We start from the raw sequence: 25699 nt of genomic DNA on the forward strand, positions 1-25699 counted from the left end.
ACCCTTTTCCTATCGTTGATAATACATTTGCAGCACCGGCTGTAGTTGGAGTAAGTGCTTCATTTCAACGTTTCTAATGAGGCGTAAGATCTCGTCGTGCTGACATACTCTCAAAGTATTATGTGATTTACTGTGGTGTAACGTTATAATTCATTCATACCATAAGGTGTGCGATATCAGTATTAGTCATTTAAGCTTATGTGTCTTTAAATTAGCTTGGGTGTAGCGTTAGATGAGATTTCCGCTTTACTTCAAACCCGCCGAGCAGCAAGCTGCACCTACGCTACATCTGTTCGCTATGAAACATCGGCCTGCTAATTCACCGTTATGTTTTGTTATGTTTGCAGCTGTGTCATTGTAATATGGTTCGATTAAAAAAAACAACCACAGATACAATAAACCATATGCTTCTCCTAAGTTTCATAAGTCGACGAGCCAACATGGCGGTACCATCCGGTCCCATGGTGTAATGGTTAGCACTCTGGACTTTGAATCCAGCGATCCGAGTTCAAATCTCGGTGGGACCTCATCCTTTTCTTCCACATGTGATAGATACACTAACACCATGTAGTTTAGACTAATAAACAGCAGCTGTGTGTCTGAAGCCAGCTAAACAACAGCCGAACAACCAACAACAAGCACATAATCGTCCTCCAGTCAGGCTGCAGTGGACTACTGTTTTGCCTTTGTTTTTGTTTTGTTTTTTTTCCTGGCTCAACCGTTTTCCTCACAAGATGCCCTATTGTCTTTACACTGTATACAGACATTGCACCTGACAATGGGCCATGCCCCACATCTCATTTTATTGCTTAACACTGTTAGTTTGTTTAATTTCTGACATGGCATCACAAGTTATACAATATGATGCAACTCATACTTTGTATGAAAAGTAACTGTAAAGCAACTAGCATGAGACAAACAATCTCTCAGATGAAGTATAAGTAGATGTGAAGTGGAAAGTACCCCCAAACTGTACTTTTACTGAAGTGCAGCAGAGAACTGCGACAAAGTCATTTATCAGTCTTGGAGAATAAACAGTCACACTGTGCCACAGATTAGATAAATTCCACTATAAAATAAAACTCACTGAATACCACAGGCTTATGTTCAAACAACTTTATTTCCACACATAAATGGCAGTGTTAAAATATATATACACAGTAATATACTTTGAATTGAACATTTCGTTTGACATTTTATTGGAATGTTTCTCAAATTTCTTTGCAAATAATTATGTCCATGACAGCTGTTTCTCTACTGGGCTGCACTGGCAGAAGTGTACAAGGCTGGGCCACTGTGCACAATAAGATGAGAACCACTGCTCTTTAACAGAGCCCTCCCATACTCAGCTGTTTTCTTTCGCAATTGTTGTTTATTCCTCATGCATCAGTGTACCCGGCTGTATCCACACTGGAGCATTAGTATTCCCAGTATGTTGTGCGTGGAGGCATCCTGGAAGAACACCAAAATACATGTGCTGCGAGCTCACACATAACACTTGCTCAGTATTCTAGTGGAAATTGAAATGGTGCTGGTACTGTAGCCTGCCAGTGTACATACAGCACAGTACATGTGCAATGGAAGAACTATTAAATTAGTGAAGTGGCAGTAAATTATATTTGTACATTTGGAAAAATAGCATATTGAAATAGTTATACAAACATTCAGAAAAACTAAAACAGTCAATTTTAACAGCCACTATAATAATATAGAATTTACAAAGCAACAAGAACACTATCATAATAAAGACATGACAAATCTTTGGAACTGTGGCGCTTATAAGAGATAGAAAAACACTTACTTTTAACAATTTATACACTAATTTGGCACAGTCTTGTTATGTCTGCAAAAGCTGTATTCATGACAGAAACATTTCATGATGAAATTCTAAATGTGTAGCTCTATATTTTCAGTGTAATACAGCTTCATATCAGATTTAGATTTCCTGTCATATTACAATAAAATGAATGTTATGATACAAAGTGATAATGTGACAGTAACAACGTTGGAGGGACTTTTTGTGAAAAGCACATGTGCACACACTGCTTACATACACTATTTGACACACCATGGTGTTTCTGAATCTGCTCTACTATGTTTTTGCCGTAATGCTCTACCCCTTGATGTTGTTAATGGAGTGAGTGAGGAGAATGACTGAGATTCAACATGAGTGAAATTACTGCTTCACTCCAGTGTTCCATTACCTCTGCACCAGTAATTCTCCTGTACTCATAGCTCAGCTCCTAGTGTGAGTTAGAAGAGTTATAATCCATAATGTTCAGCACATAGTCTATTTCCAGGAGGTAAATTAGTATGCCTACTCAACATGAGCTGTGTAAAGAGTATGAACCATCACAGTCAGAAGCCCTTTCAACGTAGCACATTCCACATTCAAATGAGGTCTGTTTATCTGACATAAAAGTTAATGACGATTTGTTTAAGCAAACAGTGACCATAAACTTCACAAGACTTACTCTGCGGCAATAATGTGTTAATAAAGCCTTTCCTCTGTTCAGTGTCCAAACTTAATATTTACTTGCTAAAAACCAACCAAAGCTCTGTTTTTTTTCTGTCTTCAACATTAGTGCCCAACAAAGACAAAGAACAGTAACTACAGAAGCAGTGAGGTTGAAAAAAAAAGTTTCATGTTTTTAGGTTGGCCAGAAAACTGTGTAAGAGATAGAAAGTTCATGTTGCCTTCATGTTATGATCATGTTGTTTTACCCCAAAGATTTATTGCCATAGAACCTGTAATACTCCTGTAATACCTGTAATTTTCACAGAATACAGAGGGAGATGCAATATCTACTTACCAAAAATTGATATTTTTCAATAACAGGGCTGATAAAAAATTAGTGAATTATAAAATTCCAATTAGCCACGTCCAGCTGTAACTTAGCAGCTCTTTTGCTCCAGCTACTGTGTTGTGTAGTCATTACAGTTTGGTTATTATCTCCATTTTCTGTTTCACCCTAGTAGTATAGTATTACACATTATTATACGGTAAACAAATGTCAGAAAGTCAGATTCTGGTATTTACTCAGTTGACAAATTAGTCTATAATACTCAAATGAAGTAGTGTATGTTCAAAACTTTAAGCACTTTGGCAACTGCACACTTCCTCTGGCTGAGAGTAAATCTTAATTCTGTTACACGTCAACAGGAAATCTGAATCAAAATATGAACTATTATTATGTTGGTTTTGTTGTTTCAGCCTGTTAACACAATGGCTCTCAGTGTGCTGTAGTTTTGTAGTATATAGTTGGTGTGGGGATGCTGGCTTTCCATGTGCCAGTGATGATAGTCTTTAAAAGCATGTGAAAGAATATTATGTGATCACATCAGTGGGCTATGACATTCATTGGTCACAGTGGTGTATGGGTGAAGTGTTCAGAGGCTCCATAAGGCAACAGATTACACAAACATATAGCTCTGCATCTGTGATGTCAAGATGGCAGGTTTGGGATTTGCAACTTTCTCCATTTGGACAGAAAATATATTATAAAACCACAAACAGTAACTGAAATACATTTTCCCATCAGTCTTTCCCAAGTCCAAAAGCCTGGAGATGTTGCTGTAAAAATGTGTGTATGTGTGTGCGTGAACACCACATGCTTTTTAAGTGCTCTTCAGACATTATGTACATAAATACATTGCCCAATCAGTTAGCCTTAATGATCAAAATTTACCTGCAACCTGTCTGTTTCCCACAACCACAGTGTTTCTGCATCACCTCTGTGCTTTATCCAGTCAGATGTCAGTGGTCTCCAACTTGTTGAGCATATCTACCTCCCCATTGCTGCAAGTATTGTTGTTCTTTTGCTGCCCGTTGGCTTTCTGCTGCACCCTGGACAGGATGTGGCTGTTTTCCTGATGGTCAAAAGGTGCAGAAGCAGGCTGCTCCAAGCTGATGGTGGCACGGCTAGTTTCGGTGATGGAGGAGTTGGTGTGGTAGTTAAAGTGGTTGTTGGTAATGGGTGTTTCTCCACTGCCAGGTCTGCCCCAAGCAAACTTCCACTGAGCCCACTTCCTTTGCACTGCTGCCTGGGCCTGGACGTCAACAGTGACAGTCAAGGGAGTATTTAAGTTAAATTATCAATAGTTTATTTTTTTCTAAATGGATGTCATTAAAATTTTGCTCAAGGTTTGGAATTTACATGATATTACATGTATCTTGTATATAACATATAATGGTTTATAATATCTTTGAAACATGCAATGTGATAGTTCTAACGTACCTCAGCATTGCAGAAACAGAATATAATTGCCACCAGGAATCCCTGCAAAGCGATGCGACATAGATTAAATAATCAGAATGATATAAAAAATTAAAGCGTATTTAATAAACCATGGATGTGGTGTAGCATCTTCCTCTGTAACTCCTGTGAATTTGAACGGCAAGAAACCAAATAGCTGCATTCAAATTCAAGAGCAGAGAATGGCTCTGTCATGTTCTGGTGTGTGGTGAAAATTGTTCAAAAGTGCTCTTTAGTTTGATGTTGTTGCTTAATGAAATGGGTTTAATGGTACTTAATACTCTGAAGAGCTTTTGTTCCAAACACCAGCTGTGTTTGGAGTAAAATTTTATATTCAGAAGAAAAACTTGCAGGTTAATGGTGTTAAAAATTTGGCTGCAGTTAACTTTATCATAGGAGTTTGTTTAATACATCCATGGTTTAAGTGGATTTTAGTGGCACTTTGTTCAAACTCTAATGTGCAGTTTATTATTGACTGTACCTGGAAGTGGCTGAAGATATTTACAAAGAAATCATAGATGATGCAGCTGATGTGTCCCTCCGGCCTCCAGGGAAAAAGGATGTACTGGATTCCCAGCAGGGGGATGAGGATGAGAGTGGCTCTCACTGCCTTCATGTAGGCCGTGGACTCAGTACAGTGGGTCTCCTTCAGCTTGGTGATCAGAACTCGGACGATGTTCAGGAGAAAGAAAAAGTTCACCTGGACAAATTGATGGTGGGTGGGTGAGAGAGGCAGAGACAGAAATCTGTTAATATTCCTGAAGTGTTTGACTGAAACTTGAAGGTCAGACACTGGCCCGATGGTGGCACTTTAACAACACAGGTCTCTCTTTTAAACTCTATGCTCGTCACTCTATATGGTATTAAGTTTTTGTTGTCATTTCTCTGGCAATAACTATGAATTTAACCACTTGAAGTCAAGAATAGCATATTGAATATCTCTGTCAAAAACACATTTCCAGAAATTCCAGATGAAGGCTGATGCACCAAAAATGAAACATTACATTAATGTTTTATGCTGAGTGAAAACCTGCCAATAAAGCTAGACTGACAGCAGTGTACTTAAGGATCTATCAACTGACTGTGTACTTGTATCTGTATGATAGTGTGCAACTGCATGTGGAGTTTACTTTTTCTCATCACTAAGTATTTTAAAAGCAATTTTGAAGGTCATCTGACAATTTAATAATAATCTTATGTGAAGTAAGTGAATACCTTATGTGTCTCTATACGTACATAAAATATACTGTCATTAATTACTCACCAACAGTGCAACTTGGATAGGCCCATGGATGATGTAGACCAGCTGAGTGTGTGAGCTGATCCAACACCTGAAACAAACATAGAAAACAGGAACTGAAATTCCTGACACCGCTCCTGTTCACATGCACAGCGAAATAAAAAGGCCTGAGAGTTTAGTGAAAGCCTGACTCATTCATCATTAGTAGACTCAGCAAAAAAAAAGGGCTCACAGAAATTCCTCTTGTTGAGACAAATCAGTATCTTTCAATTCCACTCAGCTGGAAGTGATCAAACAGAGTAAAAGAAGATCACAGGAGGGAGGAGGGGGAGAGACCCTCACCTGTAGTTACATGTTACAGAAGGCTGTACACATTCTTGGTCTTGATCTGGACTTGTGCTTCAGTAGCCTAGACTAACTAAACTGGTGACATCTGAATAGATCATTATCGTGGTAGCTGCATCTTACTTGTCGTTAAAGAAGAGCCCGCGAGCCACAGCATATATCAAAGCAGGAACAATGGGAAAACCTTAGGATAAAGGACATAAACACAGACAGCAACATCAGACTGACACCCTGAAATCTCTACAGAGGTTTCTGCAGTAGCATCACAAGATTTAAACACAATCTGAAACCTAAAACAACACACTATTGTTTTTACACTGGGTCAACTGGTAAATTGTGAATTTTACACTTCAGTTTTGATTAAACAGATTAAACAAACAAGATATAATCAGTGAGCTTTAGAGGTGTCATTACATGGGTTTTGTTATATTCAGATCCAGGTTAACTGTTCAGCCTGTTTTCATTCTTTGCACTAATCTAAGCTAACAGGTTGCCATCTTGGTCAACAAGTTGCTGTATATATTTTCAGCTGGAGAAAACTGAAGCCACAAAGTTTTCAGTTACAGTACCAACAGCAGGGAGTTAAAAGTAGAGGTGACATATAGGACATGTGCCATGCCAAAAGATGTCAGCCTTCGAGAGATAAAAAAGAATCCATTTTTGATGCATAAGACCTGGTTGACTGCAGCTGTGCCAACAGGCCAAGTGCTTCATGCTGTATGGTAAATAAAATGTTGTCTCTGCAGACATTGTTTGAATCTGCCTGGCCTTCTGCAGCAGAGATGACAAGGTGGAAGCAGCTTTGACTGAAACATCACAAGGAAAGAGTTGTAAGTGACAGTGAAAGTTCAGATCCTCCTGACTCACCCCATCCCAGGACATAGTACCAGAAGAGCTGCTGTTCCCCGACGAACACCGCCACTATGATGAGAGTGTGGAGGTAGATGCCCTGACACAGCATCCAGAAGTAATTGGAAGTAGATGTGTACAGAGTCAGCACAGCCAGGGCCTTACAGCTCACCTGATGAACAGGAAATAGTAAAGAAAAATGTATTGTGATGAATTAGAAGCATAATATGGTTAGTACAGAGTCTGAGTAATGCACAAAGCTAATTATAATGCCTACTGAACACATCATTAAGTTAAGTGTAGGACATTTTTTAGGACATGGAGAAATTAAGCAAGTGAACTGAAACTCATTAGTGTAATGAGATGAAATGAACTCAGTGGCTCACAGGGTTGCCGGTATTCATGGCTTGGTCACTGGCTATATTGAATGAGAGCCACATTATAGTGACAATGGAGTTTAAGATGAAGGAGAGAAACATGTTCTTGTGGAGGGAGATTCTCTGGCAGCTAAGGCTCCTAAAAGATAGAGAGACAGAGAGAGAGAGAATGAATACTTTATCAGGTCCAGATTTTTAAATGCTTGTACGATTCTTTGACCGTTATTAAATATCAAATGAAATCTGACTATATCATTTTCATCTGCTATCAGCATGACTAATAAAAAGTTTGCATATGACATATTGATATATACATAGATGCGTGTGGAATTAGACCGATATACTAGCAGCTTCTACCATTTTAAAGCCATCTTATACACAGTGAATCTCTACAGGAAACAAATAGGAAAGAAAAAGTAAATAAATCCACACATAAGTGTTCAATCAGACCAGATAGAAGAAAACTCTCCCATGACTCACTTGAAGTAGGAGAAGATGATCAGGCAGATAACCAGGGAGACAATAGACAGACCATGACCCACCATGGCCAGGCAGTAGAGACTGATGGCAAACTGCAGGGGAAAAACTGGTTTAATTATGTGAAATACAGAATTCACCACTTATTAAGAACAGTTATATTTAAAATTTAAATTGTAAACCAGCACAGAAAGCAGTTACAGTGTTATCATAGTCTCTATACAGTACACTGTCAAAAGCAAAGAAGTAAACAAAGGAAAGATCTGTAGACCTGGCCAAGTGTTTCCTGAATGGCCATGAATATAGATATAAACTATCACTGTTGGCCAAATGTCAAGGAAAATAATTGATTGATTGAGATTCTTGAAAAAAATGTCCAGGGGTTCAGACAGTCTTTATAGTGTCAATTCCTACAGAAATACTTGCAGGGGGCCATGAACTTCACCATCCTGAGTGGAACAAATCCTACATGAATGCATGTTTAGATGATTAAAGGTTGTTCTCATAGACATGAGGTGGATTAAAACAATCCTAGATTAAAAAGTAGAGGTCACAGTACATTTACATTTAAATCAGAACTTCACTGAGACACAGGGCTGTGTGCTAGGCATTGAGATTGAATTCCAAAGATGTAAAACGGGATGTGTGTGAATTTCAATATCTGTTTCAAAATGTTCAGGAGTCCTGTGACGCTTACAGTTACATTTAGCATCTCCAAATGTAACCCTGTATCAGAATTTTACAGAAATAGCACTCAAATCATAGTTAGCAGCAGTATTTTGAACATTGCACTTTGATCATCTCATCTCTCTTCATAGTGATACAATGACACTGCCAAGTTACAGGTGAATCAGGGTGTATGGATCAAAGTCACATGCTAACCCTCGATCCTGTAGAGATTTTTAAAGTCTGAAAATTTTAAAGAAATCTGTCTCCACTAGCTGAACTGTTACTTTAGCTACTGTAAGCATGGTGGACCCAGCTCGTTCGCTGTAGTTTACAGTCTTCAGTGTTCATGCCAGTTCAGAGCACATGTGTCAGTGGGTGCAGTCAGGTCATGTTATTATGCTCAGCTGTTCAAACACGTGTAGCTTCTGACTATCAGATGTCATAAATCCTTCTGGTGTTATTTCCTGTAGTTAGTTCAGCTTACATTTGCAAATCATGCCAAATAGTTCACAGTATAGGGTTTAGTGCACATCAAGCAATGTTGTGAAAAAACAGCCATTAATCCTGGAATTTTTAACAAACACTGCTGTGCCTAACTGTGTTTTATGATTACTATACATCAGTCCATTTGAAAGAGCCTTATCTTTTGGTTTTCTGATTCCAGTGAATGACATCAATGACATCACTCTAATTTGGTCAAGAGTCAGAGGAGTCAGACTGACAGAGACTTAATGAATAGTTTCAAACATGGTTAAACCTTTCCAACTCTCTCATACACAGTGCTGTCACCGCGTTGTGTTTTACCTTGCGTTTGTCTTTGGTGTAGGCCTGACACTGGGTGTAATTTGTCCAGACTCTGTTGCTCTCTGGGTGATGGAACCACTGACCATCAGGATTACACACTTTGGTAACCTTCTCTGTTGAAGACAGTGTTATCAATTACACAAATATGGTTTGATTTAGAAAAGTGTCAAAATGTTGACAGTAGAAGTTAAGATGCTGTAGGCTTATGGTGGATAACCCCCCAAATTATGAATACAATACAAAATATAAGCAAAAATGCATATCAATTCAAACTGTACAGACCATAAGTATTAGGTGAAACTTGGCACTTCAATGTGGTATCCACTATTTTATTTTAAATTGAATGTAATGAAGTACAGAACCCAAAGATCAGAAAATATGTAATGGGCTAGACTGTGTATGTGTCTGCATGTTTGTGTTAAGGCCTCACCAGCAGGGTCAAAGTCTTGAAAGTATGCTGGACACATCTGCATGACAGTGCCTGGAGCTGTATCCCCCCAGCACAGCCAGCCGTCCCATGTACGGTTACAGTGAGCGCCTACAGGAGGCAGCACAGACATGACAGTGAACAATGATTATAGCACAAACAAGATTTTTCAATTATGAAGCCCTCTGGCTCTTGCCTTGTCTTTTTAAACAGAACTTTAAAGTAACACTGCTTGGTACAAGCACAGCCTTTAAATATAAAACTACTCTATTATCTGACATCCCAAACAGGTAGAAGATTAGAAATAAAGAGTGCTGTTTAACCCTCCTCCACCTCTAATTTCAAAATGATGAATGCATGAGCGAGGCACCTGGTCACATGCATTTTTTTGTTGAAGTTTATGTAGGTGGTGCTGTTTCTCTGATCAATAATTGAGGCCACAATAGCATTAAAAGGCAAGATGTCCTGTACATACTACATACTACTGTTATTATTATTATATTATTATTACTTTTAAATGATTAGGGGCAGCATTTGACTTGAAATATTGTTACATACACTGATACACTGATATCTGAAGTGAGGAGGTGTGTAAAATAGAAACAACAGATTTGTCTTTATATACACATATATATATATATATATATATATATATATATATATATATATATATATGTATGTATGTTCATTTTCTCCTCTCTCAGTGCTGTTTTATTATTAAAGATAAGGGTATTGCAGATCAGGTTATTTTCAGCAACATATATCCAGACTAACGTTCAGCTTGTCTTAGTAATCCTAAAAATCAAGACTATATTGTAGTATTTCATTTGGGTTTGGACTACATTTCAAAAGAACATTTGAGAAACAGTCTATCCGAGAACTGGAGTCTACTGAAATGTCTTATCACTCAAAACATAACCATAACATCTGTTAAATGATTCTGTTCTTTCAGTGGCCCACATGTCCACAGAGAATGATAAAGGTAGGAAACTTTTTAAATTTTTAATAAACTCCCTGACTGAAAGAATCATAAATTATCTATTCAACATAAATGGTGTTACACTTATATAAACTATGTGTCTAACCACAGCTCGCCTGCACAAAGAGGGTCAACAATAGACGGAAACTTGGCGGTAGCAGGTTGCACAGTGTTGGGAAATGGAGCACAAAATAACATTTCAAAGGCAGTGAGGTACTGAGCGGGAGTAACAGGCACTGGTAAAGAGACAAAGGGCAAGTTTCCTTTCTTTCAGACCCACTTCCTCTCTCTCACTGTCTCTCTCTCTTAGTGTGTGCACATACTGGAAATTGTTAATAGGCAGCAAAACCAGTAATACATACGTCTAAATCTGCAAAAAGTTATGGACATGCTTTATTTAAAAACATGTACAGATTTTATATAGTTTATGTTCTTCAATCTTCAAGTCTTTTCTCTTGTAAAATCAAAAAATTCTGTTGTTTGTCCAAGTAAGTTTTCTAGTGCGGCATCGTTTTTTACTTCATTGTGGTGCACCAAACTGTACTGTGCTCATTACTGGGCCCCAAAGCTAGAAAACACTCACTGGTGCCTGAAGGTTGGTGAGAACAGCAGCAAAGGTGAGATTTATGGTTTAAAAAAAGTGTTTCCAAACTGTGTTTTTAATTTTACATGAGAAAAAACTTCCAAGATGAAAATTTCAAATACCTGTCTTTAGTGCATGAATGTCTGAATAGTAGCTGAGGTAGATTACACAGATTTCAAGCTGAAATCACTGATCAACAGACTGACATTGATGGCTAAGAATTCTATACATAGTGGCTTTGGGGTTGACATAAACCTTTAATGTGATTACTTGATTATTGTAGTAAGTAGTATCTTACTGATTCAGTAAAAGTGTTTGTCTTTTTTTCCTACTTATCATTTCTTTTTTACAATATGTATCTCTAAAATAAAATATAAATTAAGATCTTTGGGCTGATGATACAAAAAATGTACCTCAAAATGGAAACCAAAGGACATCATCTGTCAAACAGTACAGATCTGTTGTGGCTGCCAATGGAACTGTCACACTGCCATTTTATTGGTTCACTGCTGACAGAAGTCATTTTCCACAATAGAAGGGATTTTGCACAAAATATTAAATGTTCTAAAGAATGTTTTTGCTGTTTTCTTCATGAAGATCACACCTTTTCTCCGTTTTATTCATATCTTTGTGGATCCCAGCATGACAGTAGTGCTAAACTAGGAACCCATAAAATTAATGGTGAGATCATCTAAGCACAATGAAAATTGATTAGTTTTAAAAGGATATCCTGTAATTACATTTTTTCACTTTATTATTATATGTGATTATATTTACAGATGGGAATCCATCTAACTACCTCAGCATTACAACTCAGATGCAAAGTGTTTAACATTTATCTGCCATCCGCCAGAAACAAAACCCGGTAATGACAGGCTTTAGTGCCAGTTGGACAGCTGTTATCAGCTCAACTGTGAACAAATGGAACAATAGGTACAATGTTATCACCTTCTTCTGTGTGTGGTGGATCATGGATTATCTTCAGGTAACACTCAAACTGAGCAGCCAGAATCTGATATCGGGACGTTCCTAGTACAGTAGAAATGTCGCTGAAATTGTCCAGCTGCACTACCATTTCCACAGCCGCCATGGACCCCACATCCTCAGACTGGGACACCTGGGTAGTTTAGTCAGCCAAAAATACAGATAAGGTAAATTAGAGATATTACAATTGGAAAATGATTCCACAAATACCTATGATTAAATCAATGCACATGTAATTGATCTTTTTCTTGTTAGACTCAAATATTATTTTAGATTACATTAAATAACACTCCCAACTATTAATGTGTGATAAGGAGAAGACTATGCATCTGCAGACATATACAGTTTTACTCGCCTCTGTGCCCAGCACCAGTGCAACTACCAGTGAGAGTGTTAGGGTCCTCCACATGTCTCTAAAAGGAAAACAAGAACAAGGACAGTACATTTATGCCAATTCGCCAAGCAATCATATGTCATTACATGTAAAAAAAAAAAAGAAAAAAAAAAGAAATTTATTCCAAAACTGAAGAGGGATCTGGGAGCAATAAGTATAAAATACAGTATTACAGTTGACATTTGGATTCCAGTGTGCGTGTGTAACTGCACGGTTTTATGCTTATGTTTGTATGTATGTGTTTATTTATGGTATGTGTATTTTCTTATCTATCAGGACAGGAAGTTCATGCTCCAGCAGTCATTCCTCTCCACTGTCCAGACAGGGTCACAGAAACAGATGTATGTTTATTATTATTTTTGGGCAAAAGGGCAGCAAGTTCCCGTTAGTGTTTCCTCTTTAATGAGCAAAACAAGGGTGAAAGAAGTACTCTGCGTAGGGGCACGTAAGACAGAGAAGTGACAGTGGTAGAGACGCGCAAAAAAGTGGTAAAAACATAATGGGCTTTATCAACAAGGAAGGGAGCTAGCTACAGTGTATTTTAATGGCCAGCATGACATAACATAATATCCTCAGCATTCCTCTGTGTTCTTTAATTTCTGTAGATGTAAGTGATAAAAGGTCTGAAAATTGATTAATGAGTGATATAGTCCAGATGGAGGTATAACTGTGAGGGGGAACTGAATGGAATATCAGAAACATAAGAGTTTGAATGGTTAAAGTTTGAGTGTTAAAAGCAGTTACAGTTCAAATTCATGCCAAGAAGCTCTTCTCTGTGGCCAGAGTGATGAAAACATTTGGAGAGTACAGGAAAGAGAGATGGAGACATAAAGGAGGAAGAAATGTGGGAAATGTTATGCGTCAGTGGTGTGAAGGCTTCAGGAACCAGTGCTTTGAATAATATGAAAACTATTCTTCACTCTTCCTCTGGACCTTTTTTTTTTTCCTTTTTACCAGCTCTACTTCATACAGAAAGATGACTGATGACAAGCTCAAAGAGGAAAAAACAAGACAGCATTTTAATTAATTATGTTTCACTGAGCATTTTAAGCTAAATTGAAAGCATAATGTTCAGTGATTTTGTGTAATGGCTCAAACAAAGGGAGCGATGTGCAAAGGTTGTACAGAAGTAAGCTCTTTTCACTCACCCCCAGACACAAACGTAATTATTAAAACATTTGCAGTAAATAACTTCTCAGTGTTCAACAATTTAATATTTATGTGTACCTAACTTGTCAGTAGTCATTCAGACTTGTGCTTTAATGCTGGAAGGGCGCAGAAATTTCAGATATAAAACACAATATGGAGCTAAAAGTCGTTTAAAAAGCTTGAAAGAATGCTCTACACTTCAGGAAATGTGTTTTTTGCTGTCTTACCAAGATAAGAAGAAGATTTGTATATCAGAGACTGTAGCTCCCAACATGTTTAGCCTAACGTTGGAAGCTGGAGAAAACAGCTAAACCTTGTTCTGCCAAACATGCATTTAACAACAGCAAACCTGAAATATTAACATGCGTAAAAAAAATTAAAAGGCATAGATTGTGGTTTAAGCTGTTAGCTTACGTGCTACAGCAATTTACTGACTAACAATGGACAAAGAACAAACCAAAGATGATCAGGTTTGTGCATTGCTAACTACCATGTTAAACACGTAAATGAGAAGACGGTGAAGATGGCTATACAGCAGGGTGGTGTTTATAACTTTACACTTCTCAGTATTACACATACCATTACACTGCAATATCGATCATGTTAAAAAGGTATTCTGACATTTTGAGAAACAGGCTCATTTGCTTTCTGGTGGAGAGTTGATGAGAAGATCAACTCCACTCTCATATCTGACCAACCTACAGCCAGCAACATAAAGACTTGAAACAGGGGGAAACAGGAACCTGCCTCAGTCCCAAAAAAAGCTAAATCTGACCAACAGCCCCTCTGAAACTTTCCAATTAACATGTTGTAGCTTCATTTAATCTGTACAATATCGCACAACCCCCCTGAAAAATGGCAGATAGTTGATTTTACACTGATGTTTTTGTATGGATTAAACAAATTATTGAACTTTAGAAGTGCTGTGAAGTGGGGCTTGTTATCTTGTAGTGCTAGGCTAATTTTACCCCCATTTCCAGTCTTTGTGCAAAGCTAAGCTCTGGCAGCAGCTTGATATTTAACAGTCAGACACAGGAGTGTAATCCTATCTTCTCATCTAACTTGCTGCCAAAAAGCAAATAAGCCTCCCAAAATGTCAAAGTAGATCTAGCGTTCATGCGTATTTAGCTATCTCTGAATTGACATTGACATCTGAACAGAGTTTGAGTGTTTATGCTGTGGGGATTACGCAGTGTTCTGAGAGCTCCCTCAAAGAGCAAAAGGTGTTATTTTTTCTATTGTTCCCATCTCTCCTGCTGAGCGTTCATCACTGATTTTTGCATTTCACACAATACCGTGGCATCTTTTGCTTTGGTCTGTCATTTCTGTAGGCGATGACAGCCATACCCAGAGACACTCACAAACACCCGCAGACAGACATTCATTTATAATTACAATTCCATTCAATAGGAACCAAACAATGAATGTCTTTCTATCTGTTATGTACACAGTTGCCTCTAGCAATGCATTGTTCCCAATCAGGACATTGTAAATCCAAGGATACACACACTCTCATAATACCTTGGCAGTGCTCGCTGTGTCCCATTGTCGCCAACGAACACTGCGTACAGTCTGTCTGTGAGCTGTTGCAGAGTAGTTTGGGTTTTTTGCTTTGTGGTACAATACAAACTGAAAGGCTGTTGCCTTTGTCACTTCCTTTGTCCTTGTCTTTTTGTCCCTTATTTCCTCCAGGGTCATCACCTCTAATTTTTAATCGAGTTGGTCGAAAGCACCAGACATTATGCAAAAGAATATTATTTAAAAAAAAAAAAAAACACAAGCACACTGACAATATCAAGTGAGGAAGGTACAGAGACACTCACAAAAATGTCTTGCAAACAATTCTAACCATGGTAATATTTGAGCTTTAAATGTCAATAAAATAAAGCCAGCTTTACACAGACTTCATTTATGTTCGTATTTGTGTGAGTTGAATTGTAGGGATCTGTTTATGGTCTGTATTTAAACTCACTTTACTCCATGTTGAGAAATGTATCTGTGTTTTCATTACTCTGCTGGATAAGCTACTTTTTTGTGTCCAGACATTCTCTCTCGTAGAGGGTCATGAGGAAAAGAGGAGTTTAAAAACGGGTCAAACACACACACACATACACACATATTCCCCTCCACTCCCTTTTTTCTCCTCTTTTGTTGTCTCTTGTGTTCCTCTCATTCCTGCTCCTTGACAGTCTTTCCCTCCCAACCTCTCTCTGCCTCTTCTGTTTCTTCTCTTCCTACACTGTCATCTGTCAACATTTATCTGAGTCACTCTGTCTCACAGTCTGTGTGTGTCCTTTACACTTCTCAGCCACACTGGCTTTTAGTAAAGGAAAAATATCAGGATTTGCTGAGATTGTCCTGTTGGTCAGCTCAGGACAATGACCTTTAAGACAGCTGTTTCTATTGTAGTCTATAGAAATGCAACAGGTGAGATATCTGACGTAGCCAAATTTACCTAAGAGGATGAAAGTGTATTCACTTTAAGGTAGAATAAAAGCTTTCGCACGCACCTTTCCATTATTGGTGATATTCAATATTTTTTCTTATCAACAAAACCCATGAAAAGACCAAACCCACAATGAATTAATCCATCTTACAAGTATTACCTGTGTATCTAACGCTTTTTATTTTTCTGTGCCAAGGAGCTCCACTGTTACCCACAGTTGATTGAAAACACATTAATGAGCCACACTGTTGCACTGACACATGTTCTTTCATTGCAATGAACATAGGCACTGTAGTTCAGTTGTAGTTTTGATTCAGTTCCACATACACTGTTCTGCAGCTGTAAAATATTCTCAAGTGAACCAAATCCATTGAAAATAATAGTCCACAAAAATGCAAAATTTCCTAAAAAACTACAACGTCTAGTTGTTTTAGGAAATTACAGAAGCTGTAAAAAATAATGCATGTATTTGTGACTCATTTTTCAGAATTTACGTGTTCAGTGGGAATGAAAGGGTTTGGGGCTGAATGCCACGGATAAGGGAAGACAGAAAATAATGAGAGACAAACTAACTGGTCTTTTCATGGGATGTGTTGACAGCAACAAAAAAAAAGAATGTATACTGAAAACTAAGTATGTAGGTTTAGTATTTCTCTCTTGTATTTTCTGTTTAAACCCATGTTGCAGAGGCTGTAAAAGTTTTCTCCCTATCTCACTATAACAATATATAATAGCACCACAGCCAATGATCTACAAATGATGCATGGGTAATTGTTGGCTGTCTGTGTTAGTTGATAAATCTTCCAATAGCTCAGTGTATTCCTTTAAAGGAGTTCTGATTTCTTTCTCCACTGTGATGTTTAGATGGTCTGAGAGCAGTCATTGTCAAACTGGAATGCGTGGTTTGCTTGTCTGGTAACAGCTGTAGAAACAACGCTAGGCCACGATTACACCGTGTGTACGAGACTCAAACTCATAATAACACAACAGAAAACAGAACAAAGTCATCAGTTATTAGCAGCTTTAATCAGAAAAAATACTAACATATATTGAACCTCCAAAAACCCACATCAGACTGCAGAGGTGTCTCTTGGCAATCAAGCTGCTCAAGGTAAGTGATGTTTGTAATGGATGTGTCTTTTGTATGAATGAATCATACATCTTACAGTGGTGGAACAGTCCTATTAGTTTCACCTAAAATGCTGCCAAGCTGTGTATAAACAGAAAAAAAACAGCTTCCTGTGGCTGGGCAACTTCACAAAGATTTATGGTAAGGAAGCAGAAATTCTGACACAAATAATTTAAATGTCTGCCTATTTAATGGAAAGAGGAGGTAGGCTTAATATTTATAAACTGTAATGGTGCTTCTTAACTTCTGCACACCAGAAACAAAGAATATGAAAGGTTGTGTTTGAGCCTCAGAGTCCTTTATTTATATTTAGAAACATTCCAATGGAGACAAACCTCAACTGAGGAAATTAAACACACATTTCCTGAGCCAAGAATTCATTCGATGCCTTAAGATCTAAGGACAAATCAATGTCATCGGTATTATGGAGGGACTTCTCCTACAACAAATATATTTCTTAGGATTTGTTGATAAGCTAGATGTTCTAAATATAGAATGTAATTTCACCCTTTCTTAGAGCTGTGTGTTCTTGCTGAGAAGAACATACATATGTCTAATGTCCTATAACTATAACATTTACTAACATATATGTTATCTGATAGAAACTGTACTTCTCAATAACTCATCTGAGGCATTTTAAGATGTAATCGGACATACAGTAGACTAGCCACACCTGGCAACACACAACAATTTAGAAATAGCTTTCCTGACTCTGAGGTATCTATTTAAAACAACAATCCTGCAGTGTTGTCTTGGCCAGCACCCCACACTTTCATCTTCTTTCACTGTTTAAATATCATCACTCTGTAATATTTTCTCCATTTGTGGAATTATTTATTGATGAATGGCTGTATTTTTTTTTCTATTCTCACTTTGCTTCTCCTGCCTCTTCCTCTGAAACATCTATGATCTCATACAATTCCCAGAATGCCTTTGGATCACTTACAAAGAATCATAATTTGTGATTTGTCAGATGGATGGCACAGTACACCCGAACACTTCTAAATGTGTAAAACTGATAACAGCTGGCAACATTTTAAAACCTGGTCTTCTTGATCCCAGTTCCTTTAGAGAATGGCAGAACTCCACATCTATAAACCTCTCTGTGAGAGTCATGCCGCTCTCATGGGATCATGGGTCATCAGATGGGATGATGGGAAATCCAAATATTGTTGTTTTGCTACACCAGATTTAGGTTTATTGGCCCTTGCACCCAGTGTAATGGATTGCAGATGCTGCTGTGATGTAAAACAGGATATTACCCCGACCCTAGTTATTTCTTGAGGTATGAGCAGCAGAAAGAAAGAAGACCTTTCCTATTGAAAACCTCAAACTATGAACGTGTGAGTTACCACTGCAGAGTTCTTACCATGTTCAGACAGAATACTTGATATTAGTTTTTGGGCAACATACGTTTGTCTTAACAAATCTAGCAATTTAATGTACTGCACTTAATCTGACAAAATCCACACACAGAACAAAAGCCTGGACCAAAAGCTTAAATGAGGGGGAAAATTGTGTAGCATGAAATAATTAAAGAGCACATAGCTGACAGGAATTATTCTGCTGCTGTCAACAACAAAAGAGAAAATGTAATTTTATAATTAAATTATGTTCTTTTAAGATAACCCAAACAAATATGACTCAAAGGAACAATCACAGAGTGTTGTGCTACAGATAGGAGTGTTTCACAGAAATAAGATAAAGTACCAGAAACACAACACCATGGAGAACCAGAGGGTGCAAAAATACACAGCCAATTACTCCAGAGCTGGCCAAGACTGAGAAACAGTGGCTTAACCTTCATTTATATGCAGAGTTTAGTCTCTTTGGAATTGCTCAGGGTGATGCAGAGAAAGGATGGGTAAATTAAAACCTTGAGGTGGTTATTATCACATGGTAAACAGCCACTGTTGAAAGGAAAAATAAACATGTCAGACCTCTGCAGACCCACACAAACTAAGGCTGCATCTAGTGACTATTTTCATTATCCTCTGCTGATAATAATTCAAAGGGTGACTTCCGATTGCTTGTTTTGTCTGACTAACAAAGATATTTAGTTTATTATCAATGCAGACCATCAACCACTACCACCAAATATTCACATTTGAGAAGCTAGAACCAGAGTTGCTTTGCCTTTTGGATTGAAAAATGTTAATCTTGAATTGATGACTCAAAATTGTTGCTGATTAATTTTCTGTATATCTACTAATCTGAGATAAATGAGATAAATCTGGGGGGGGGGGGAGCAAGATGATTAATGGGCTTGGAAAGAAGAAAAAACATAAATGCTTTTTATGCTGCTAAATTTTGTATTTATGGAGTTTGGACTGAATCCTTGCTTTTTGGGAAATTTGGGATAATTTGACATTTATTTGGGCCTAAAATACTTGTACAAATAAATCATCTGAGACGTCCAGTGGGGGAAAATACTCTTTGGTGGAACCGCTAACAACTCTAAAACATTGAAATGACACTATGTCACAAGCCAAAAGTGTCACCTTTACTGTAAATTTGCTTAAGTATGAGCGCTTCAAGAGGTGGTGTAAATACATAAAAACTAGTTCATTTCTTTCTCTCAGTGCTAATATCATATCACATTTCAGATGAAGCAGCTAAGTAAAGTAATTTTGGCTCATTCAGCTTCACCTTTTTTGCATTTCTCATCTGCTCAGTGATTTCTCATTTAGCTCAGTTGAACTTACTTTAAAACTCAGCGCTGACACTGACACTTCAGTTCCCCCTAATAAGCTGCTCTGTCTTATAGGTCAAACTGTCAGAGCTCCCTCTTGTAGTTATCCAAGGAGCAGGGAAGTGTGTGTGTGCGTGTCTGTCAACATGTGTGTGTGTGTGTGCATCTTCTCACACATTACTTCTGTTTATTTGTATTCCAGCGGGGATTCCAGAGAATCACAGAGAGGCAACGTGTATGTGTATAAGAGAGGGCGGAGGAAGGATGAAGGTCGAGGAGGACGCTATTATCTTCCTCCGTCATCCTGCGAACACTTCCTCCCTTCATTCCCCTCTACACTTTTAACAGCCCAACAGGTTAAAAATAAGCCATTGTCACACGTACACAAAGGGACATGGAAGGGACTTTCATTGTGAGGGGACACAGCTACCACCCTTATAGCCTTTTAAAATGAAAACACAAAGTCACTGTTAGACATTTAAAGGTGAGCAGGTTCATTATTACAGAATTTTAAAAAATGTAGTTTTCACATTTGAGAAGAAGGAACCAGTTAATTCTTGCCACATTTGATTAATCGACTAATCATCACAGCTCTAATCAGAGGACGCTAACTCTGAAATCTCTGAGTTAGCGTTTACTGTACTGTTTACATACTGTTTTAAAGCCCAGAGGGCAACATAAAACCACGTGAGCACTGATCTATTATATTACATTATAAACCTGGAGCACCTAAATGGAATTCAGCCATCATTAAGATTATTGGTTACACCTGTGTTTTGACCAGTCTGCTGTGAGAAAGGTCTATTGAAGCAACATTCAATAGTCCAGTGTAAACAATAATAACATACATACAAGGTCAAATATTATCGCTCATGGCTCATGGCCTTTCATTAGAAATACAGGCAGTAACGACACACAAGGAGAAGTGATGTGAAGACACCAGCTGACACAAAAGAGGCAACATGAAGCAAAGAAAACTGCTGCTGGTGCCTGGTAAGTATTTTTTCTTGCTGGGGGGAGGGATTTATAGGCAACTAGATAAGAGTATACTTAAAGCTGATTGGCTGTCACTATAACGTCAGGAAGGGAAAATAATTAGCTTGCAGATGAAAGGCTTTTATATCTGAAGCAAAGCTGTGCAGATTTAGCATTCTTTTGTGCCACCACAAAACAATTTCATCATGATGTCTGATCATAGGACGAGATTTCTATACCTCCATTAGTTTTACCTTGATAAGTTGTCACAGACAAACTCCAAAGCAAACAGACAGACAGCTAGTCCATTTATGTGATGGCTGATATGTCAAGGTTTTAGTATGCTTGAAATGACACATTGTGTAAAGGCTGAATTGTTTGCATTTGTTGTGAATGGCCACATGCAAAGGTGAGACATACCTTTGTTGTCTCAACGCTGTGAACTGGACAAACACGGACAACAGTGTACACATTCAGTCGGTCTCTCCTCAAAGGCATTCTCACTCAAAAAACAGCATTTGAGGAAGAAAGTCAGATCCCGTCTTACTTTTGCACCTCCATACACCTGACCAGTCACAGAGTGTCATACCAGGGGCATGACAGCGGGATTGTCTGTCTTTGAGAATTACAAAAATTGCTGCATGGGCAGGACATCAACAATTCCACTGTCAGAGACTGACAAGCACTGTGTTGAGGCTTTGAGCAAACAACTGCTTATTTGCACATCCAAGAGCAACATAAGTGTTCATTTCAATAATTCTTGTTTTAAGTCTGGTTTGAACTCCAATAACCTCTGATAGAAATATCTGGGTCTTCAGATTGCTTCTCTTCATGTTTGACTTTCTTCAACAGCAAGACTTTTGTTAAAATCAGCTGATTTGAGATTAATGAGAGCCATGAGACACACATGCATTAAATATGCTGTAAAATCCAGACCTCTAGAGACTTAAAGATGTTTAAAAAGTACTGTAGACTCTCAGAGTTGGGTGATGCATCTCTGTCGCTTCCTCACTAGGGTCGAGGTAAAGGTAGATGATGCATCTTTACAGGCAGCTATTTTGAATACATGAAAAAATGTGTGCAAACTGAGTATGAAGAACAATGAGAGGCAAAAACCAGTCAACACACAAGGTCGTGTTATGCAATAACCACAAAGAGGTTCAGTTACGGGTCAAACAAGGTACTTTAACCGGCAGGCAGGGGGTGACTGAATGAAAAGGGATGCACTGCTCCTTCTACGAACAAATGTTTAGTTGATCTTCAGAGGATATAGTGTTACATTTCTGCACATCCTCCATTTAGTTCTGCGGCTCTATTCCCGTTTTCTGCCACAAATAAGCGCACATCTTCTGTCCCCGCTGTTAGAGCCAAGCGTTCTCACAAGTTCTGTGGAAAGTGGGCTTTTAACACCGTCTGATCCTGTAAATCACTTACGAGACTCTGCACACCAGCAGCACCAGGGTTTACAGCGACTGAGCTGTCCGTGTATGAGTGATTATGGACTTAGTTATTTTCCCATAGCTGGACCAAAAATAGCTCCTGCAGCTTGGAGCTGTGCCATGTGGTGCCTCATTATTTTTCATTTGTATTTTTTGTCCCTGTCGTGGTAAATGCTGCACAGACAGTACAGACTAGTGAATAAAGGCAAAAGTCCCTCTACACTATGGTCAAACCTTGATAAGGTCAACCTCCCTATCTTCTTAGCTTCTTTTTCCAGCACAGTCTTTTTCATCAGACAGCTGACTATTGAAACCTGTAGATTGTGGTGGGGAAGATGAATATCATCACCAGTACAGCAATAACCGTGTCAGCCTTCGACGTCTCCCCCACCTATCAGTCAGTGTGGGAGTCAGCACACCCTGACGCAGTTCTCAGATATGGTCAGCCTGACATCACGTTCACCACCAAAGAATCCACACTGATTCTTTTTTCATCTCATTTCATTTCATCTCAGTGAGGTCTTTCCTCAGTTTCCCCCAGAGAGTAAACAAACCCTGTTGTGCTCTGTATTTATTTCACTTTCTTGAATGGTCACAAAAATGGCCCACATTTCCTCACTATTAAAAAATCTGATGCAATTGCTATTTTCCATCCACAAAATGGTTCCCGTTGTTAAAAGTTCTGAATCCCTTAGAGCAACATTATGTGACTACTGTACCTTAAAAATAACAGCTTCAAAATCATCTTGATGGTACACTGACTTGCAATAGAGAGAATGGTGCCTCTGTCATTCCCACCCCGAACACCTGTTCTCGCTCTTTGTAACTTTGGTAAGTGAGTACAGTCTCCCACGAGAAGTGTGTAACTGAGCGATAATCAACGGCTTAAACTGCCCGAATCAGGCCCAGCAAGTTCAAGAGTAATGCCAAACTGTAGAACAATTAAAAAGTCATTAAAAACAGTGTTTGTCTCCAATATTCACAGTGTAAACTTTTAAAATAGCAACAGTTTGAAACAGAATTTGATGTGTTTGTTACAGAGGCAGCATTTCCAGAAGCCAAACAGAATGAATCAATACAAATTTACCGGTTGTGACTGCAGCGGCTGCTCAGCAAATGTTTAAAGGAGCAACATGAAAGATTTTTTTATAACGTTGCAGCGTAAAATAAACGTAAGGAGTTGGTTTTAATCATGATAACAGTTCATTTAAACATGTGATGAGAGTTCTGGTTTAAATTTTGAGGAAAAAAATGCAAGATGATTCCTACAACTACAGCCCCTTCACCTATTATTTACATACAGTATGCAACCCTGACATGTCAGTCATCTACCACTGAGCCTAAAATAAGCCCAAGTTTTTTTCTGGTACTTGGAGGTTGGTGGGGGGGGGCTTGTTGGCTTGTTTGTGTTATGAAAGGGTGGGGGGGGGACTGGAGAGCAAGTTGGGGTTTGGGACCAAAGTAGCAGCCAAAACACCTATTAATACACTGATAGCTGCCTGGCAAGAGCAGGCTGTTCCAGTCAAAGACACTGGGACACTGGTGAGGTGGGGGTGAATGTTTCCCACGGGCAGATGTACGGTCAGATTGTACAGTCCAGGAATCATTCTGAGGAATTCAAAAGTCAAGTAAGGAGCTGCTCTGGGATCGATGTCTTGGGTGCAAGGATTACAACTTGGCAACACTAAGTGGACGGGGTAAAGGGTATTCCTGAAGACACTCCACTCAAATGGAGCTAAATATAGACAGAAACACACAAAGCAAATGTGGAAATAGCCTTTGCTAGAGAAATAAAAGCTGCCCTGCAAATTTTGCAGACACAAGTACAAGGCTGAGGATGGCATCTGAACATTAACAGTGACAATCAATCTATTATACAGAGTGACAACTAAGGACTTATAAGAAATATCCAGATAAACAGCATATATAGGTTTCTTTTTCTGTATGGATCAGGAACAAGACAAGAAATTACCTCTATCAAGGGAGCCACTCCTGTCTGCAGGGTTTACTGGTCATTGCTAATGTGCATGTAAAAGTGAATGAAAATCACCCAGGAGAAATGCAAATCCTTCAGAGAAAATAACAAAGCACATGCCAGTGTATCCAGCCTGCTGGGGACAGGTTCAAGGTAGAGTTGTGTGTCTATACCTCCATGCACCCTACATTGTCTCTGTGTTGGTGTTTCGAAAGTGGACTGAATGTCAAATGGAGAAGGTTAGGTCTGCATTTTAATTTGCACTGTTTTTTTAGTTCATCTGAAGAGAGATATGTTTCAGCATCTTTTAAATTGTACATCATTTTGAGTGGTTTCAATTAAAGCTAAAAACCTTGATCTTCATCTTAGCATGTGCAGAACTATTGCACCTCAATAGCTCAAATACTCTGACACAATTCCTGCTTTAAAAAGCTGCTGAATTAGAGGCTGATTGTAACTTGGCTGAGCATCACAGCTCTGCAAATGACAGGAAACACTGCCAGTCCAGTAAATGGCTAAATGACTGTAATATTTCCAGTCCATCCTTACTGTCACAGACACTTAACTCTGTTGACTCACTCTCGGTGTTGACCAAGGACTCTATGGTCATCCCCTCTTTCATATTAGTAGAGATAATCACAGCAACACTCCATTCTATTCTACTTCTGTTTCTATTTCTATTCATATGCTATTTAGAATTGCAACTGTAGAAGCAGGCAACAAGCCAGTTCAGGGAGTGACCTTCCTTCAACCTGCATTCATCCTCAATGATACATTTTACCCCACACAGAAAAAACACTTTAATATTGTGCTATTAGAATCTTAAGTGTATCTGAAGCTGTAAATTGTTATTCTACAGGGACGCTGTTTTGCTTAATGGTGATACACAGTCCTATAATATTTCGGTTGGGAGCTTTCGGTGTATCGACGGAGATTAACAATAAATTTACAGACATCTTAAAGTTGTTTAATATAATTGGATTTACATTTAAAACAACATTCCCACAGTCACTCCATTTTCTTGTGTTTTTCATAACTATTTTTTTTTTTTTCATTTTCATTAAATAGCATAACATCCTGAATTGTATGGATGGGGATAAATTACACACGACCGAATTCAGGTGACACCTCATAAAATCACTACAATAAGTCATGTCTGGACTGGTCTAAGTCTCTGGAAACCAGACTTTCGAGTAAAAACAAAAATGTTGTGACTTACTTTTTCGGTGAGTGAGCTATCAAACTCATTTTTCCTCCAAGTATTCCAATGCTTGCATGATCCGACCAGAGAAGTGTCTCATGCTGCCCCTCTGTCAACACTGACCAACCCCGACCACTCAGCTTCACCAGTCAAGCTCACATAATACCAAATACACAATTTCCTGTCACCACTTCCAAAATAAAGCACTGGGGAACTGCTCTAATATTTTTGTTCGTTTTAATAAGAACCGAGGGAAAATATTTCGTACTTCTACTCTCAGATGAACGAAATAATTTCAATTTGATTTTT

At 38.4% G+C, this 25699-nt stretch overlaps 1 protein-coding gene and 1 non-coding gene across 2 annotated transcripts; one reads left to right on the forward strand and one right to left on the reverse strand.

Moving 5' to 3' along the window:
* Positions 1 to 455: 455 nt before the first annotated feature.
* Positions 456 to 527, forward strand: trnaq-uug (transfer RNA glutamine (anticodon UUG)). The gene has a single exon. It is a non-coding gene; the product is annotated as a tRNA-Gln (tRNA).
* Positions 528 to 1101: 574 nt separating this feature from the next.
* Positions 1102 to 25561, reverse strand: calcrl2 (calcitonin receptor-like 2). The gene is made up of 13 exons (XM_018675300.2): positions 25409 to 25561; positions 12346 to 12403; positions 11955 to 12123; positions 9448 to 9555; positions 9018 to 9130; positions 7548 to 7639; positions 7077 to 7206; positions 6709 to 6862; positions 5965 to 6025; positions 5521 to 5587; positions 4738 to 4956; positions 4239 to 4280; positions 1102 to 4050 (listed from the first exon to the last, which is right to left on the reverse strand). Exons 1-13 carry the CDS (start codon positions 25435 to 25437, stop codon positions 3751 to 3753), a joined length of 1542 nt encoding a protein of 513 aa, XP_018530816.1. The 5' UTR covers positions 25438 to 25561; the 3' UTR covers positions 1102 to 3750.
* Positions 25562 to 25699: the final 138 nt, after the last annotated feature.

Source organism: Lates calcarifer, linkage group LG6 (genome assembly GCF_001640805.2).
Source record: "Lates calcarifer isolate ASB-BC8 linkage group LG6, TLL_Latcal_v3, whole genome shotgun sequence".
In the NCBI taxonomy this organism is placed as follows: Eukaryota; Metazoa; Chordata; class Actinopteri; family Centropomidae; genus Lates; species Lates calcarifer.